Raw genomic sequence first — 18,584 nt, 5'->3', positions numbered from 1 at the left:
CTCATTGACTCCTTCCTGAGATGTGCTCTTGACCAGACATCATCCAAGTAGGGAAATACATCCACTTTCCACATATACGCTTGTGACCACTACCAGACACTTGGTGAAAACATGGGTGCAGATGCCAGGCCAAAAGGCAGAACGCGATACTGGTACTGGCATTTCGCCACTCGAAATCTGAGATACTTTCTGTGACTTGCAAATACTGAAACGTGGGTATAGGCATCCTTTAAGTCCAGAAAGCATAGTCAGTTGTTTTCCTGAATTAGAGGAAGAAGGCTGCCCAAGGAAAGCATCCTGAATTTTTCTTTGACTAGGAATTTGTTTAGGTCCCTTAGGTCTAGGATGGATTGGAATCCCAACATTTTTTTGGTCACAAGAAAGTACCTGGAATAGAATCCCTGTGGGGTTCGGCCGCTCAGGCTTGTAGAAGGGTGGTGATTTCCTCTGCAAGTACCTGCTTGTGCCGAGAGCTGATGAACAATGCGCTCTGTGGGCAATTTTGAAGTCTCTGACGCCTATTCAGTGCGTACCCGAGATGGATTATTTGAAGAACACACCAGGCAGAGGTTAAAAGGAGCCATCTGTGTTGGTAAAAAATGAACCTCTCTCCGACTGGAAGGTCATCCGGGACAGACACATTTTGAGCAGCTATGCTCTGCTGGAATTGGTGAAAAACCCATGCCCTGCTTTGACTGGGGAGCTGGCTGGTACTTCTGAGGACGGAGCTGGTAAGGCCTGGGATGATGGGCCCGAGTCACCTGAATGGAACAAGGAGGCGGCGGGTACCCACACCATTGAGAGTAGCAGGAACCCTGCCTAGACCCTGAGAAAAATCTTTTTGCTGAAGAAGATGCAGATGGAGGAGTACATAGAAAAAGAGTGTGGACAGTATTTGTATGCTTTTTAATAAGGTCAGTGACCTCCTCCACTTTCTCTCCAAACAAGTTGTCCCCTTGGCATGGCCAACAACCTCCCTTGAACCACTGGTTCCAAGTGAGAGACACGCAGCCATGACAGACTGTGCAAACCCATACCCATTCCAAACAGCCTGGATACAACATCAAAAATATTATAGGTGACCCCTGGCCAGATAATGCTTACACTTCATCTGCTTGTTGGCCAGCTGGCAAAGTTCTGTGGCCTGCTCCGAAGGGAGAGAGTCCATCAAAGTCAATGTACTGTTCACCAGAAACTCCATGCAAAGGCTCGTGTAGAGCTGGGTAGGACTGAATGTGGGTAACCAGCATCGAGGCATGAAAAGTCTTCCGCCTAAATGAATCCAAAGTTCTAGTATCCCGCCCCAGGGTGCTGAGGCATGAGACCCAAGGAATCTTGGCCCATTTGACAGCAGATTAGACCACCATGGAGTTGTGGGGCAACTGTATCTTCTCGAATCTGGGAGCCTTCTTGGGTGCGACCTGTACTGTGAGAGGAGACTCCCAGTTCTTCAACAGTTCGTCCTTAAGGATAAGGTGCAACAGTATTGTGACCCCTTCTTTAGGAGATATTTATAGCCCAGAACAGACATCTTCTCTGCTCTGTGATCCTCCTCCGTCTCCAACTTCAATGGAACGACCTTCACCATCTCCTTCACAAAACTGGTGAAAGAGAGCATCTCTGGTGGAGCTTTCCGACTCTCTTGAGGAGAGGGATCAGATGGAATTCCATAGGACTCCTCCTCAGACAATTAATGTGGATCCTCATCTTACTCCCATGAGCGGTACCAATCTGACTCTTCACCATACTCAGGAGGTGAATGAGTCTTTGTTGACCTTGCTCTGGTGGAATGATGTCCACAATATGAGGAACTTCAAGGGGCAGCCCTGGAAGCTTTTTCCTCCGATGTTGAAGGTGGTACTGCCTGTCTGGACATCGACAACCGGCGAGGTACTGGCGTCGAAGATCTGGGCACAGGCATCAATGGAACCTTGGAGAGGGCCTGGGGCTGTTCCAGCAGTGGCGCAAGCACCCTCAATGCCAAAGTGGGAGCCCCCTGCAGTAACTGTGCCAGTTCCTCCGGGAACATGCTGCGAAACAGCTCATCAAAAGTGACCATCAGTAAAGGTATGGGAACTGGAGTAGAACCAGTAGCAGGGATCGGGCCGCTCGGTGACTTACGCACTGGCCCACCTCTTGTAAGGAGGGGGCGTGCTCCTCTTGGTGCTGGCGCTTCTCAGGTATCAGAGGTACCGATGTCCTGGCACCATGTGTCGAGGAAGATCAATGCTTTTGATTCTTGGGCTTCCCCCCCGATGCTGCCGAATCTGTATGGATCCTGTGTATCAGTGTTGGGTCTGATGCTGACCGGTCCTGGGGTCTGCTAACAGCGTTCAGTGTCGAAGCAGGTGAAGACCCACTCGATGCCAGTGCACTCCCAGTGGATGCCGAAGTTGGAGCAGCCACGGAAGTCAATGCCGCTAGTGCCGAAGTCGATGGTCCGGCCTTCAAAGAGCCAAAATGATGCTCCATTTCAGCCAGTTGCACCCACTGAGTTCTCACCTGTATTTGTAAACAGAGATTTATTTATTGCATTTGTATCCCACATTTTCCCACCTCTTTGCAGGCTCAATGTGGCTTACAATACATCATGAATGGTGGAGAAGTATAAGAAATAAACATTTAGTATTACAGAGGATTTTGGGTAGCATGATAGTCAAAAAGCATGATATTAGTATAGCAAGCAAATGTTATGAGACATTTCTGTGGAATGGTTCACAAACAGAGGGGTGGCCCAAGGCACCCAAAGCACCAATTGTACGGTTCTGTGGCAGAAATCATGCACCTACACTTGCCACACCTCTTGAAGCCACTGAGGGTCTTCTGGGACGTGAAAAAAAAGATCTATACTGGCATACAGTGGTATGTCAAGCCATGTAAATAAATAAATACATTTTGGCTAAATTAAATTCCTCAATCTTGAACTGGTAAAAAGGGGCAGTGTTAGGACCGGAATGTGACCTAAATGCGCAGTCAAATGCGAAAATAAAGAAAACTAAAATGCTGAAAAAGAGCTTAAAAAAAAAAGGGAAAGACAAAAGTGAAGAGGATAATAATAAGATAAAAATATGAAATATCCGGCTCTGGAAGGAACTCACAAGAAAACAAGTAGCACAGTGTGAGACAGAGAACATGAAACACGTCCTCTCAGCTCCATGGAAAAATGAAGGACCTGCGCTTGTGTGTTGGGTGAGAAGGCACAAGCACATATGCGGTGGAATGCTGCTAGAACTTTATACCTTACTAGCTAATTGGGGTCCGCACCAGGCTCTGTTGGATCACATCACCCAGATATGAGAACAGGAAGGCATGCTCGTCCTCAAGAGAAAGTAGTATCCCAATTTAATTCCAAATCAGAATGTGATTAGCCAAAAGCTACTTAAAAAAAAAAAAAAATTCAAGTGTATCATCTCAGTCATTTAAAACAAAAGAATCTACATTTTATGTAGTGCCAACGCTTTAATTGTTATCCAACTAAAGCATCAGCATACTGAGCCTAACTAGCTCCACTGTGTTTTTCACTATTTGTGAAGGTAGGAGCAATGTGTAAAACCAATTCAGCTCTGTGAAAGAGCATGAGATTAGACATTAAACAAAGTATGGTATTTAAAATATAACTATAGACCACCTTACTGTGTAAAGTTTGTAGATCAACTGCTATGGTAGGAAAGTTGCTTGCCAATAATCACATCATTAAAGGGTTCTTTTACTAAGCTGCAGAAACGCTAGCGCTCAGGCGTCCTGCGGTAATATTTGGATTTGCGTGCACAGGGTGGGATTTTCTGGAGCAGAGTGTGGGTGTTTCAGCACTAATCAGTAATGCGTTTATAATACCGCACACTAACTGAGCACAGTATTAGCGTGCAAGCCCTTACCATCTACAAAATAGGTAGCAGTAAGTGCTCATATGATAATGGTCACATGGTAAGGGAAAATTAGCACATGGCCATTAATTCAAAACACAGAAAATCAGCCATTTTCCATCTGTGGTAAAAATGGCCATGGTGTGCAGAAAGACTCGCATAAAGACGTGGTAAGGCCACTTTCATTGCAGCTCAGTAAAAGGACCTCAAAAAACTAATTGCAAAATTCAACAAGAAAATTATGAAATATAAAATCACTAATTCTCCCAATATTTTGAACAAAATTTAGAAGTTTCAAATGCTGAGTGCAATCTCAGTGCAATATACAGGGTGTTTTTTTTTTTTTTGGGGGGGGGGGAGCAATATTCCATTATATAGGGTAACTATGACATACTTCTACCATAAAACAACAATGTGGAGTGGAGGAGTAGCCTAGTGGTTAGTGCAGTGGACTTTGATCCTGGGGAACTGAGTTCGATTCCCACTGCAGCTCCTTATGACTCTGGGCAAGTCACTTAACCCTCCATTGCCCCTGATACAAAATAAGTACCTGAATACAGTGCAATCCGCTTAAGTGCAAGGGTCTGGGACCAAAGAAATGCATGCAGTTAACCAGAGCGTGCACTTAACCGTTGTGACCCAAAGAAGCTTGACATCTGATAAACGTATATACAGTACTCTATTATTATACGTACAGTATACAGTCTCAGTTAACTGACATAAGGCTGGCTTGAAGTAATCAGTTATAGTCCTCTGTACACTCTTGGGTCTGTGAGTTCCATAGACTACGTCTGCCAGACGGTAAAAAACTGTCATAGCACTGACATCCAGTGGCCTCCAGATAGGCCTGCACAGTGTTGAGACTCTCCAGCACTCTTGCAAAAGTGACAGGAGGTTGTTGTATTTCGTCAGCATGTGCCTCGCTGCTCATTTCTTCATCTGTTCCATCATCAGCCGTTGTTGCCTGCGTGTAGGCGCATATCTCGACATCAGTGCTGTCTTCAGCTGTTTGTAGATTGTAATCAAGAGCTACGTAGCGATGGAACTCCTCTTCAGTAACACCGGCTAGGATGTCAATAACCTCTTCATCTGACGCGTTTGCAACAGCTGCATCTGTTTCTTTCCTCTCCACATCCTTAACAAAGCTTGCCCGCTTGTAGCAGTTCACAATGTTTGCCTGTGTAACATGATTCCAGGCTTCTTTCTGTATATGTAGGGAATCCAACAGTGATAGATTACGAGCCAGTTCAACAGCACGTTTATCCTTGGCAGTCTGGTCTTCCATAATGCTCATCAGACGACGTAGCACAAGAGCCCGATAATGTTGTTTGAAATTGGCTATTATGCCCTGATCCATAGGTTGGATCAGAGAGGTAGTGTTTGGTGGCAGGAAGACCACCCTGACGTTAGACAGCCTGACATTGTCCCTGTGTGCAGCACAATTATCACCAAACAGCAAAATCTGACGCTTTTGTGCCCGCATTCTAGTGTCTAACTTCTATAGCTACTGCTTCCAAATTTCCCCAGTCATCCATGAATTTGCGTTAGCCTCATATGACACAAGAAGTTGCTTAACTTTCTTGAAGCAACGGGGCTGTTTGCCCTTTCCAATGACGAGGGGTTCCAACTTCTCACTCCCACCCATATTGCAGCAAAGGAGGATTGTCAGTTGGTCTTTGGATGTTTTACCGCCAGTTGTTTCGGCATGTTTGAATGCAAGCGTTCCATCAGGAATCGCTCGCCAGTAGAGACCATTTTTGTCAGCATTGAAAATGTCACGAGGTGCAAACTCGTTCAAGATGGTAGGAAGAACTGAAACAACCCAATTTTCAGCACCAAAGTCATCAGCGTCTTGTTTCTCACCATGCTGCTTCTTGAATTTTATGCTGTTCCTCTCCTTCCATCTTTCCAACCATCCAACAGTGGCTTTGAATTTAGTCAGCCCAAGACTTTCTGCTACCTTGGTTAGCTTTTTCCATAAGCAGTGGACCACTGACAGGAAACTGTCTGCTCCTGACTCGAAAAAACCACCGAAGAAGAGCATCTTCTACCTTCTCAGCTTTTCCTGCCCGTTTTCGTTTCCATTGTGGATTTGTGCTGTTTTGCCAGTCTTCCAGAAGCTGGTCTTTCTGCTTCAAGACACGTGAAATTTGACTGGGATTGACACCATATTCTTTAGCAATAGATGCTTTACTTTGTTTTCTAATTTAAGAATTCTATTCGTTCAGCCAGTGTTGAAGTCTTACAGTTCCGCCGCGACGATGACCCCGGTGTACGCCCTACCAACATTCTTTCGCTTATTCTGCCTGTGGCAGTTAAAGAGGCAGTAAATTTGAAATCTCGTTGGTTGTCACGCGCCAATCGACTTCCATATTCCATGCGCGCGCTTATGCGGAGTCTTTCCTGTAGAGAAGCGGTCTTGAACCATGCACAACGTTTGTCCCCATAGAAATTGATGGTGCCAAAAATGGGACTGAAGTACGGCATGCATTTAAACACAGCATGCGCTTATCCGACGTGCACTTAAATGGAGTGCACTGTAAACCGCTTTGAATGTAGTTCCAAAAAACCTCAGAAAGGTGGTATATCAAGTCCCATTTCCCTTTCCCCAATGTGTGTCCTCCTATTTACTAAGGGCTCTGTTTTCTAAGCCACGTTAGCGTTTTTAGCGCGCGCTAAATGCTAGAGACGCCCATAGGAGTATATGGGTGTCTTTAGCGTTTAGCACACTATTACCAAACAGGGACCTAAGCCATAAAGCCTAACTATATGAACATTCTGTACAAAAGTAACAGTGTACGTCATCCTCCATGAAGAGAATTTCAAGGGATATGCTTACCATTTTTATGGAAGAAACCAGTAAAAGTAAGTTGTAGATGGGCAGACAAGCTGAAAAAAAAAAAAAAAAAAAAAAAAAAAAGAACAGTATTAATAACTGTGCTGCAGCTAAAGTGAAAAAATATCTAATGTGCATAAACTCATTCAAGTGACACTACCAATATACAAGTAAATTTATGTGCAGCTATAGTGAGAAACATTTTTGGAAGACCACGATACTGGTGAACAGCAAAAAATAAACCCAAAGGGTAAAATAATTTAAAGTTCTTAATCTATGGGTATAGCCCTCAGAGACCAAGGATTAACCAAGGTCTGACCTGCAAGACTCCAATATCTACATAAGATTATAGTGTCTGCGGACACTATAATCTTATGTAGATATTGGAGTCTTGCAGGTCAGACCTTGGTTAATCCTTGGTCTCTGAGGGCTATACCCATAGATTAAGAACTTTAAATTATTTTACCCTTTGGGTTTATTTTTTGCTGTTCACCAGTATCGTGGTATTAGATTATGGAAGTAAGGGGAACAGCTCATTCTGTTTTCTTGCATTTATCACTTCATACTAAAACATTTTTGGAAGACCAATACCTCTTGGTTGATTCCAGTGCAAATTGATAACCTTCAGTTATTTGTGGGAGCTCATTACTTTATATCTGCATAAGGCATCCCAGGGAAATCTGCAGCTTTTGATGAAGCCAATATGTTTTTTTTCCGTTTTTGGTAAAAAGTGTCTTATGAAAAAGCATGCAAAAAAATGCCAAAATGGACCATTTGCAAAATAAATTAATTGCCAATTTCCTCTTCACAAATAGTAAAATCTTACCCCAAACATTCCACTATATACAAATGTTTAATAAACTTCTAAATAAGCTGTTGTTATGCAATATCATGCAAAGCAGCTCATTAATTTACAAGCCATCAAAAATTGGTGCATTGAGACGGCCAGACTGGTGATATTTCTGGTGAAAACGGGTTGCAGAGCTTCTTTTTATATTTAATAAATTTTCACGAGAAACAGGCCACTAACCTGTTCGCTACCCCCCAAATTCTATAAAAGCCCTAAAAATTACATATGCAAATTTGGGCACATGCCCAATCAAGCTAATTAACACTAATAGGCTTTAACAATTAGAACTAATTAGAATTAAAATGTGAACGCAAGTCAAAAACAGGAATGGAAATGGGAAGGTCACAGGTGCATTGGGGGCACTCCTTTCAGTTACGCATGTAATTATAGATGGCTGTGCCTAAATGTAGCTGTGGTTCCAGGGCTGAAGTGCCATTCTATAAAACGTGCCTAAGTGCAGCTTATAGAACAGTGCTGAGCATTTTTTGGGCGCCATATATAGAATTTAGTCCTTTTGTTTTAAAAACAGAGTCAAGTAAATCCAAGGATAAAGTAGTATGTCCCATGGGCTTTATCAAAATATGTTTAGGTAAAAATAAATATTTCAAGATTAAATTATTAGATTTTGACAATTTAGTTCATTAGTCTACCAATTTTTAGAATGAGAACCTGTGCCATTTTAGCAATGTGTAAGGTAAAATTATGTCTTACCTGATAATTTTCTTTCCTTTAACGCAGCAGATGAATTTATTATTTATTGTTCATTTATATCCCACATTTTCCCACTCATGCAGGCACAATGTGGCTTACAAAAATTAGGCAAATATACAACCAAGCAGAAATACAGTGCAGAGGAGACAGAGGATAGACGGTGGGAAAAAATAACTAGCAACAGAAAGCTGAGAAGGGTGGGGAGCAGGAGGGGGTTATCAATTTGCGGAGTAACTAGGGGTGTAGCTTTTGCTAAAGAAGTGGGTTTTCAGCAGCTTCTTGAAAAGGCTGTGGTCCATTTGTGCTTTAATGTGCTGTGGGAGAGCGTTCTAGGATTTAGGGCACCAGTAGCGGAATGAAGAAGTGAAAATCGTTTTGTACTTGACACCCTTACAATTTGGGAAGTGTAGATGGAGATATGTCTGTGCAGCAGGCGTGGCATTCCTGGGTGGAAGGCCGATCAATGGGAGCATGTACTCAGGAGCCAACCCATAGATGAATCCAGGAACTAGTGGGTTAAGTCCACCTACCAGCAGGTGGAGATAGAGATAAACAAACTAAAGGCAGTGATGCCAGACGGCCAGCTCCTTCCTCAGTTAGTATGTCCTTTGTAAGCATTTGCCAAGACCAAAAATATGAAACCAATAACAACCAGAAACCATCCTCACTATGAAAAACAGAGAACCAAATAATTACTTCGAAATAACTGCAACTTGATCCAGAAATCAGAATCCTTTCAGTGTTCCCATATCTGTCTGAACTCTGCAAAAGAGAACATGGAAGGAAAAAATAGCCACACTGTGCAGAAAATGAAAAAACCGTCGGCTGAACTAGGGAGGTATCCTGGATTCATCTGCAGCAGATGAATCCAGGAACTAGTGGGATGTACCAAAGCATTCCTTAAGTAGGGTGGGAAGCCGACGCTCCCCGTGCCAACACTTCCGCCCCAAAACGCACATCCTCCCGAGCAGACACATCTAGCCTGTAATGCTTCGCAAAAGTATGACAGGACGCCCAAGTAGCCACCCGACAAATCTCTTCCAGAGATAAGGCCAACGCCTCCGCCCAAGAAGCCGCCTGTGCCCGAGTAGAATGCGCCTTCAGGGCCACTGGAGTCGCCCGCCCTTGTAGCAGATACACCACTCCCATGGCTTCCCTAATCCAGCGAGCAACGGAAGCCTTAGAAGCCACCTCATCTCTTTTCGATCCAGACAAGAGCACAAAGATATGATCCGAGCGTCAAAACTCGTTAGAGATCTGCAAGTACCGAAACAAGGCTCTCCACACGTCCAGGAAACGTAGCAAGGCAAACTCCCCGGATAATCTTCTCTTCAAAAAGATGGAAGATAAACCACCTTATTGACATGGAAAGCCGAAACCACTTTAAGTAGAAACGATGGCACCGTCCGGATTGACACCCCTGCTTCAGAAAACTGCAAAAAAGGATCTCTGGAAGACAAAGCCTGAATTTCAGAAATCCTCCTAGCCGAAGCAATGGCCACCAAAAACACTGTCTTGTTAGATCCTTCTCAGAAACCTTATTCAATGGCTCAAACGGTGGGGCTTGGAGGGCTCGCAGTACCACATTCAAATGCCACGCCGGGCACGAATGACGCAGAGGAGGAAGAAGCCGAAGAGCCCCGCGTAGGAAACAGACCACATCAGAGGGAGCTGCTAAAAAGGAACCGTCCAGTTTGCCACTAAAACAAGCCATTCACTCTAAATGGGCTGTGTCAGCATTGCCAAGCGGGTTAGTAAATAGAGGGGTAAGTAACAACTTCATATATGAACATTTTCGCTGATTTCAACTGCTTACATCTAATTTCTCAATGCATCATGATTTTGCTTATAAGCTCATATTTTACATAAACTGGAAATAGTTAATCCTGCAACCCTGTTCTTTTATTGTTCCAGTCTTTTCACAGCAATAAAATTATTGCTTAAATAATGGAGAGACTTCCCATTTTTACAGGATCCAAATTCCATTAAAAGATTTAAATTAAACAAAATAAAGGATCCAAACATGCTTTACAATGTAGCACTACAGAAAGCTATCACTATATTTCAGGAAACAAGAGGTTGTGTTACCTTTGTGACTCTTGCTCTCCTTTCATTTTTTCTACCTTCGACAACATATCATCAACTCTGAATATTTTCCTGTTGGAATGAAAGTAATTTATTAGGTATGCAGAGCAAGGAAACAATTTGAAATACATGGAATTCTAAATATTTACAGTCAATAAGAAATGTTTGATACTGATGAAATTATATTGCAGACAATTTACACTTAGAAGCCTATTTACTGAACTGTTGTAACCTCTTTAGAGTTACTATGCAGGAATTGCCAAAATTAATATCAATCAACTTGATAAAGGTTAGGAGTATTCCCTGGATTATGACATACAAACATAAAAGAAAATTCTTTACCTTTATGCAGGTCTTGCATAAAAGCAGTAACATCAGCATTAACGTGCATTACCGATAACAATGTGCTGTTGGCTATATCTACTAAAGCAGTATAAACTGTATTGCAATAACTGCATTAACAGCGTGCAACAGTGTCTGCGTGGACCGAAGGTTGCAATTCCTGCCCTTTCTCTGCCCCATTCTACATTACCTGTTAAAACAGAAATTACTGTATATCAACCGCTAAAGAACCACATTATCAGCTAATGCAGCTTAGTAAATAGGTTTCTTAGCATCCTTGCTAAAAATCCTTCTCTGTCTCAAGAGCATTTGACCATATAAAGCACGTAATATTCACTCTTCACTTCTTCCTGAAGACAATTCTGGTTTTAAGTCATGCTATCCTTTAGTCTTGTGCTCTTTTTCTTCAAGTGCAGTTAATTTAGAACCAATTCTATTTATATGTCCAAGCCCTCATTTTTTTGGTCCCGTCATTCACTCCAATTATCTTGACAACTTCCCCCTAAGTCTCCAAGCTCAACATTAGTCAACTTGTTTCATTAAACCTACACTTGCGGATTCCTGGCCCTATTCGGCTTCAGTTAAGCTGGGACAAATTCCTCTTTATTGATGAACCTAATCTTTCCAGCTGGTTCTTTATCATTAGAAACCACACATCCAACAATTCCTGAGGCAGGCGCTGTGTGCCAAAACATGGCCCGTGTTGGGTCTACGCTGTAGGAGATTGATGTACCATTTTGATCCTTGCTGTGGAATTAAGGAATCTGTCTCATTTTTCGAGGCTCTTAGTGCTTTTTATTTTGTTTTATTAAACCTACAATAAACAGCTACTCAACCTTCTACTTTCCTAATCCTCTTTAATTGCCTTTTATCTTCAAGTTTAGCCCATAATCTTGGTGTACTCCGATACAGAACGATCAAACCTCACTATCAACTGCAAAACCACGATGTCCTTCTGAACATAAACCTTTGCCACATCTCCACATTTCAAGTTAACTGCAACTACAAACCAATTATTTTTCACACATACTCCCATTTATTTTATGCAAAAGGTGACCACTAACTAGCCTTCTTGGTTGCACTTTGAATGTGACTTAAAAATTACTGCCAATCACCATTTATTCACACCATGATCACTATTCAGCTTTGCTCTTCATTGCCTCCTCTGGTTCCTGTTTTCACACCATCTTCTAGATATCAGGCAAAATAAATATCTATTCACTCAAGGTGTTTCTATTTCATTACCCATCTTCCTGTATATTACTTTCCTAATGTTTTGGTTTCCTTGACGGTTGTATTTTCTCTATTCATACCCCATAACTAAAGAATTATGATTTTCAGCTGCTGGTTAGTCAATTACTGAAAAACTGGTTGACTGATACTCAAAGAAAAAAAAAAAAGAAAAAGAAAATATAGGCCTCAAAATATTTGATGCTGAAGAAAAGTAAACATACATTATACTTATATGGTGAAGAATGCTATATCAATCACATAAGGGCCCTTTAACTAAGCTGCGCTAAAAAGTGATCTATGCTATGACTAGCGCATGGGTTTCCTGTGCACTAAGGCCACTTTTAGCACAGCTGTAAAGTGGCTGCATTTTCCATTTTTGCAATAATGGCCTTGCACTAATTTCCCGAATTTGCGTGTGAGCCCTTAACTACACCTATTTTCTAGGCGAATAGGGCTCATGTGTTAATCGGTTAGCACGCCTACTCTCTGCCTCCCTGTGCTAAAAAGTAAAAGGTATTTTTTTAAGCACATGGGAAATGCATGTAGATGCCAAAACTACTATTGGATGCTTCAGTGCACCCTGTAGTGGTTTTTAACCTGCAGCTTAGTAAAAGGGCCCCACAGTGCAGGGTATGTCAGTTCAGTCACATGAAGAGTATTATTCAAGTCAGTATGGTAATATCAAACAAAGAAATTTATGTCTCCTAAATCTTTGCTGTGTGGGTAAACAAGCCCCACTGACAATAATGGAGCTTGCATTACATATTAAATATCAATAATTTATTTAAAAGGATTTAAAGTTTATGCATTGTACCAAGTAGATGGATTACACCCAAATATACATAAAATAAAATACATCAAAACAAAATAAAAGGAATGTTTAAAATAAATCCATAGAGGAAAGAAAGGGATTGCAGAAGCTGAGCATTTGGTATGGATGGGCAAACTGGATAGGCTATATGATCTTTTTCTGCCATCAGGTTCTATGGTGGATACTAGGGAATCTGGAGTAGTATCTGCACACGTTCCTCCCACTGTGCTACCTATCTCAAAATGGTCACCAAAGTCCCTTATCGCTAGGGGTTCAGGCTGTCAAACAAAGGGAGATACTTGAACAGATCAGAGCAGTGGGAGCATAACCTTTCTTGGAAAGTACAGCCAGGACCTTGTAAAGATAAAAGACCTAACATGAGCTCAATATCCTTGCATTTTTACAGCAGAGAACGTACAATATTACTAGTTGCAATAGTTGCAATGGTACTATTGTGGGTCAGCAAATCTGGCAGTAAATTCTCACAAAACACTTTACCACAGGTTAATAAAGAGGCATTGTAACAAAATTAACAAGTTTCTAAGGTTCTAATGGATACAGTTACAACTGGTCTGAGGTATTTTGTGCATACAACAGTTAATTTACTGTGATATTTCATTGCCAGACCAAAGTAAATCAAAGTTTACTGTTTTTTATTTTTATTTTTAACGTTTCTTTCTCCTCTCCCCTGCACCCAGAAACAGAAAGGGAAAAATGCAAAGATACTCACCTAGCAGGTATTCTCCGAGGACAGCATGCCATTCATTCTCACATGTGGTTGACATCATCCACACCGCCCGGTGAAGAGCTTTAATAACCTAATACAGCTTTAAGAGCACACACAGCATGCCCACCGCACATGTGCAAGTGCCTTCCTGCCTGCCAAGAGAACACAGGACCAGCAGTACAATAACAAAGCATGGAAACAACTCCAAGGAGAGGTGGGAGGTTATGTAAGAATGAATGGCCAACACCTGCTATAGGTAAGTATCTTCGCTTTCTCCAAAGACAAGCAGGTCATATTCTCACATGTGGGAATCCGTAGCTACCAGGCTCACCGAAAAACACCACCATAGGTCAATTGGACCTCACAACGGTGAGGGCAAAATAGTAATTAAAGTGAAACTATATAAAGCTGTGTGAAAGTGCACCCTGGAACAGAACAAAAAACAGGCCGGGGGGGGGGGGGGGGGGGGGGGGGGGCGCTACAGTAGGATTCTAGAACCCAAACAAATTCTGTAAAACTGTCTGTCCAAACTGACTATTGTGTGGGGTACCCTGCTCAAGGCAGTAAGTGCGATGTAAATATGTGGATGTCGACCACGTTGCAGCCTTGCAACGTCTTCTACAGAGGCCGACTGCAAATGGGTACCCCGGCCGCTTCTCTGACATTACGAGCCTTGACATGACCCTCAAGAGTCAGCCAGCCTGGGATAAGTGAATGAAGCAATCTGCCAGCAATGGAGGATTGTGTATTTCCTAATGGCAACTCCCATTCTGTGGGATCAAAAGAAACCAAAAGCTGGGTAGACTGTCTGTAGTGCCTAGTCAGCTCCAAGTAAAATGCCAATGCTTGCTTGCAGTCCACAGCTGTATAGGGCCTTTCATCAGGATAAGCATGAGGTTTGGGAAAGAATGTTGGAAGAAAAATCACTGGTTCAGATGGAACTCGGACCTAACCTTAGGCAGGAACTTGGGGTTGTGTCCGGAAAAACTATTCTGTTATGATAAAATTTAGTGTAAGGTGGGTCCGCCACTAGGGTCTGAAGCTCACTGACCCTGCAAGCTGAATTAACAGCCATGAAAAGCGGACCTTCCAGGTTAAGTACTTCAGATGACAGGAATCCAGTGGCTCAAAGGAGCTTTCATCAGCTGGGATGAGGACGACATTGAGATCCCATGAACACAGGCGAAGGTCTAACAGGGAGCTTTGTCAAAGCAGACCTCTCATGAAAGCAAACTAGAGGCTGTCCAGAGATGAGCCTACCCTTCTACATGACGATGGTAAGCACAATCACTCTAAAGTGAACCCTTACAGAGTTGGTCTTGAGACAAGATTCAGAAAGGTGTAGAAGGTACTCAAGCAGGGTCTGTGTAGGGCGAGAAAAGGGATCTAGGGTCTTGTCCTTACACCCAGACAGCAAACCCCCTCCATTGGAAAGAGTAACACCTTTTAGTGGAATCTTTCCTGGAAGTCAGCAAGACCCTGGAGACACCCTCAGAAAGATGCAAGGAAGCAAAATTCTAAGATCTCAATATCCAAGCTGTGAGGGTCAGAGATTGGAATGTAGTAGAGATCCCTCGTTCTGCGTGCTGAGGGTTGGAAAACAATCCAATCGCCAAGGTTCTTCGGAGGACAACTACGGAACAAGAAGGAACCAGATCTTCCTAGGCCAGAATGGCGCAATCGATCATGGTTCCTTGATCATGCTTCAGTTTCAGCAAAGTCTTCCCCACAAGATGGGTGAGATGAATACACAGTAACATAGTAACATAGTAGATGACGGCAGAAAAAGACCTGCGCGGTCCATCCAGTTGCCCAACAAGATAAACTCAACATGTGCTACTTTTTGTGTATACCTTACCTTGATTTGTACCTGTCCTTTTCAGGGCACAGACAGTATATAGTCTGCCCAGCACTATCCCCGCCTCCCAACCACCAGCCCCCGCCTCCCACCACCGGTTCTGGCACAGACCGTATAAGTTGCCCAGCACTATCCCCGCCTCCAAACCACCAGTCCCGCCTCCACATCGGCTTCTGGCACAGGACCGTATAAGTCTGCCCAGCACCATCTCCGTCTCCCCGCCACCGGCTTTGCCACACAATCTCGTCTAAGCTCCTTAGGATCCATTCCTTCTGAGCAGAATTCCTTTATGCATATCCCATGCATGTTTGAATTCCGTTACCGTTTTCGTCTCCACCACCTCCCGCGGGAGGGCATTCCAAGCATCCACTACTCTCTCTGTGAAAAAATACTTCCTGACATTTTTCTTGAGTCTGCCCCCTTCAATCTCATTTCATGTCCTCTCGTTCTACTGCCTTCGCATCTCCGGAAAAGGTTCGTTTGCAGATTAATACCTTTCAAATATTTGAACGTCTGTATCATATCACCCCTGTTTCTCCTTTCCTCCAGAGTGTACATGTTCAGGTCCGCAAGTCTCTCCTCATACGTCTTGTAACGCAAATCCCATACCATTCTCGTAGCTTTTCTTTGCACCGTTTCAATTCTTTTTACATCCTTAAGATACGGCCTCCAGAACACAATACTCCAGGTGGGGCCTCACCAACAACCCCTTTCTTCTGCTGGTCACACCTCTCTCTATACAGCCTAACAACCTTCTAGCTAGGGCCACCGCCTTGTCACACTGTTTCGTCGCCTTCAAATCCTCAGATACTATCACCCCAAGATCCCTCTCCCCATCCGTACCTATCAGACTCTCCCCGCCTAACACATACGTCTCCTGTGGATTTCTACTCCCTAAGTGCATCACTTTGCATTTCTTAGCATTGAATTTTAATTGCCAAACCTTAGACCATTCTTCTAGCTTCCGTAGGTCCTTTTTCATGTTTTCCACTCCCTCCGGATGCCAGTGAGGAAGGCATCCGCTAGTCTGTTGTTGGCCTGGAGAAGAACTGAGGGACACTGATTAAGTAGCAAAGAGATCCACCAAGGGGGTGCCCCACACTCAGAAGATCTTATGGGCAATGCCCAGGCTGAGTGGCCACTCATGTGGTTGAATGACCCTGCACAGTCTGTCAGCTAGGCTGTTGGATTTGCCTGCCAGGTAAGTGGCCTTGAGAAGCATCCCATGCTGGTGTGCTCAGTGTCACATCCGGACTCCTGACACAGTGGAAGTGATCCAATAACCCCTGCTTTGGTGTAGTACCCTGCAACCCGAATGTTTGAATGAGTGTAACTTGGTTGGAGAGCTGATCTCTGAAAGCCTATAGAGCGTTCCAGATTGCTCGTAGCTCTAGGAAGTTGATCTGATTCTTGAGCTGACCAAGCACCCTGGGTGTGAAGCCTATCCATACGAGCTCCCCAACCCAGGTTGAATGCATCTGTCTTCAGCAATTTCAGGGGCTGAAAGGAATAGAAGCCCTCCAGTCAAATGGACTGAACTGTCCACCAAAGTAGAGACTGAACCAACTCTGGTGTTACTGGATGACATCCACTACATTCTCCGAGGCTTGGCACCACTGGGAAGCTAGGGCCCACTGAGCAGTTCTCATGCGAAGACATGCCATGGGCGTGACACGGAGAGTGAAGGCAATGTGGCCTAACAACCTCAACCAGCTGTGACCTGCTGGCTGGCTTGGACCTGAGTGGCAAGACCAACAAGTGTCCATCCTTGGCACAGGGAGAAAAGCCCATGTCTGCCTATGAACGCCAATTGTTGACTGGGATGGAGATGGGGTAGTTTAAAACAAACCCTAGCAGCGCCAACATCCAAATAGTTCTCTGGATGGACTCCTAAGCACCTTCACTGAACGTGCGCATAGCAAATCACTTTCTTGAATCATGGGGAGAAGGGTGCCTAGGGAAACCATCCTGAACTTTTTTTTTTTACCAGGAATCTGTTCAGGGCCCTTAGGTCTTGAATGGGATGCACCCCCCCCCCCCCCCTTTTCTTCAGAACAAGGAAGTAACTGGAATAGAATCCCTTCTTCCCCTGGTAGAATGGGTTTGACCGCATGGGCCTTTAGAAGGGTGAAGAGTTCCTCTGCAACTACCTGCTTGTGCTGAGAGCTGAAGTTGAAAGGCTGAATCTGGGATGTCCCACTGCGCTTGAATGACATCCCTGATGTCCTGATGCATAGGAAAAGTCTTACCTGGCTTACGGACCCCTTTTATCAGTAGATCCGCTTTTCGGGGCTCTGTTGCCTGAGAAACCTCCTCCTCAAACTGCAGGGTGGAGGACACCAAATAAATCAATTCTTGCAAATCATCCTTATGAAAAATACAAAGGACAGAAGGATCCTCCCCTGGAACAAAGGGTTCGGACCCTGATTCTCCCTGGTCAGGGCCTTCCTTCCATGGATTCCTCCTGAGAAAATTCCTGTTCCTCCAGGGATGGCATCTCCAGGTCCAGGTTAGAGCCAAGCTCCTCATCCAGAACCCAAGCCACAGCACTGACACACGGAGCAGCGTTGTAACTTTTCAGCCATGCCACCAAAAAGAGGCAAACGCGGCGCAGTACCGGCGGGTTTTTGTTTTTGGTTCTGCGCTCTGGGGGAATAACAGGGAGGACAGCCGCGGTTCGCAATGGGCAGAAACAGACTTTAACTTATGATTACAAAGCCGTGTAAAGCTGGCAAAAAAGCTGGGTTTAAAAAAAATAAAATAGCTGCCTCTCCCAGCCTAGCTGCTCTTCCCTTGAAGAGACCTAGGCGCTATACAAGCAGCAGATGGAATGCTGCAAATAGGGAGGAGAGGGTGAACTCGGCCATCCGGGTGTAACACCCCTGAGGCTGCAGTAGATCCCCATGGACCTCAGCCTCAGCTAAGCAGGTTTAAACACCACCAGATGCACTTAGAAGAACTACCTGAAACATAGCCTACTACTGCAAGAGAGAACCCCCCCCCCCCCCGCCACAAAAGAGAAAAATATATAAAAAAAAGACAGAGACTGAAGGGCTCACCACCTTCCACCTGCTGGAAACTGAGATTACTGGATATTTCTCTGTCTAGCAAGGGCTCTTACAGGGCTCTCTTTGAAGAGTCAGTTTTCTCAGTCTCCACCTGCTGGAAGGCATGCACAACCCATCAGTCACAATCTGGGCCGATCCGGAGAGATGCTAAGGAAACCCTAATAGTTGGAGGGAACTGAAAACGGAAGCTGACAAGAAAT

At 43.9% G+C, this 18,584-nt stretch overlaps 1 protein-coding gene across 3 annotated transcripts in view; it reads right to left on the bottom strand.

The window, feature by feature from the left end:
* SUZ12 (SUZ12 polycomb repressive complex 2 subunit) overlaps positions 1-18,584 on the bottom strand; it is a 133,165-nt gene that overhangs the window by 95,284 nt on the left and 19,297 nt on the right. For all 3 annotated transcript variants that reach the window (XM_030208390.1, XM_030208389.1, XM_030208391.1), the window contains exons 4-5: positions 10,349-10,417; positions 6,703-6,752 (exon numbers count right to left, since the gene is read on the bottom strand). In XM_030208390.1, the coding sequence (XP_030064250.1) occupies positions 6,703-6,752; positions 10,349-10,417 (119 nt within the window). The remainder of the gene's footprint in view (positions 1-6,702; positions 6,753-10,348; positions 10,418-18,584) is intronic.

Source organism: Microcaecilia unicolor, chromosome 6 (genome assembly GCF_901765095.1).
Source record: "Microcaecilia unicolor chromosome 6, aMicUni1.1, whole genome shotgun sequence".
Lineage (NCBI taxonomy): Eukaryota > Metazoa > Chordata > Amphibia > Gymnophiona > Siphonopidae > Microcaecilia > Microcaecilia unicolor.
This window is presented reverse-complemented; position numbering and strand designations above follow the sequence as displayed.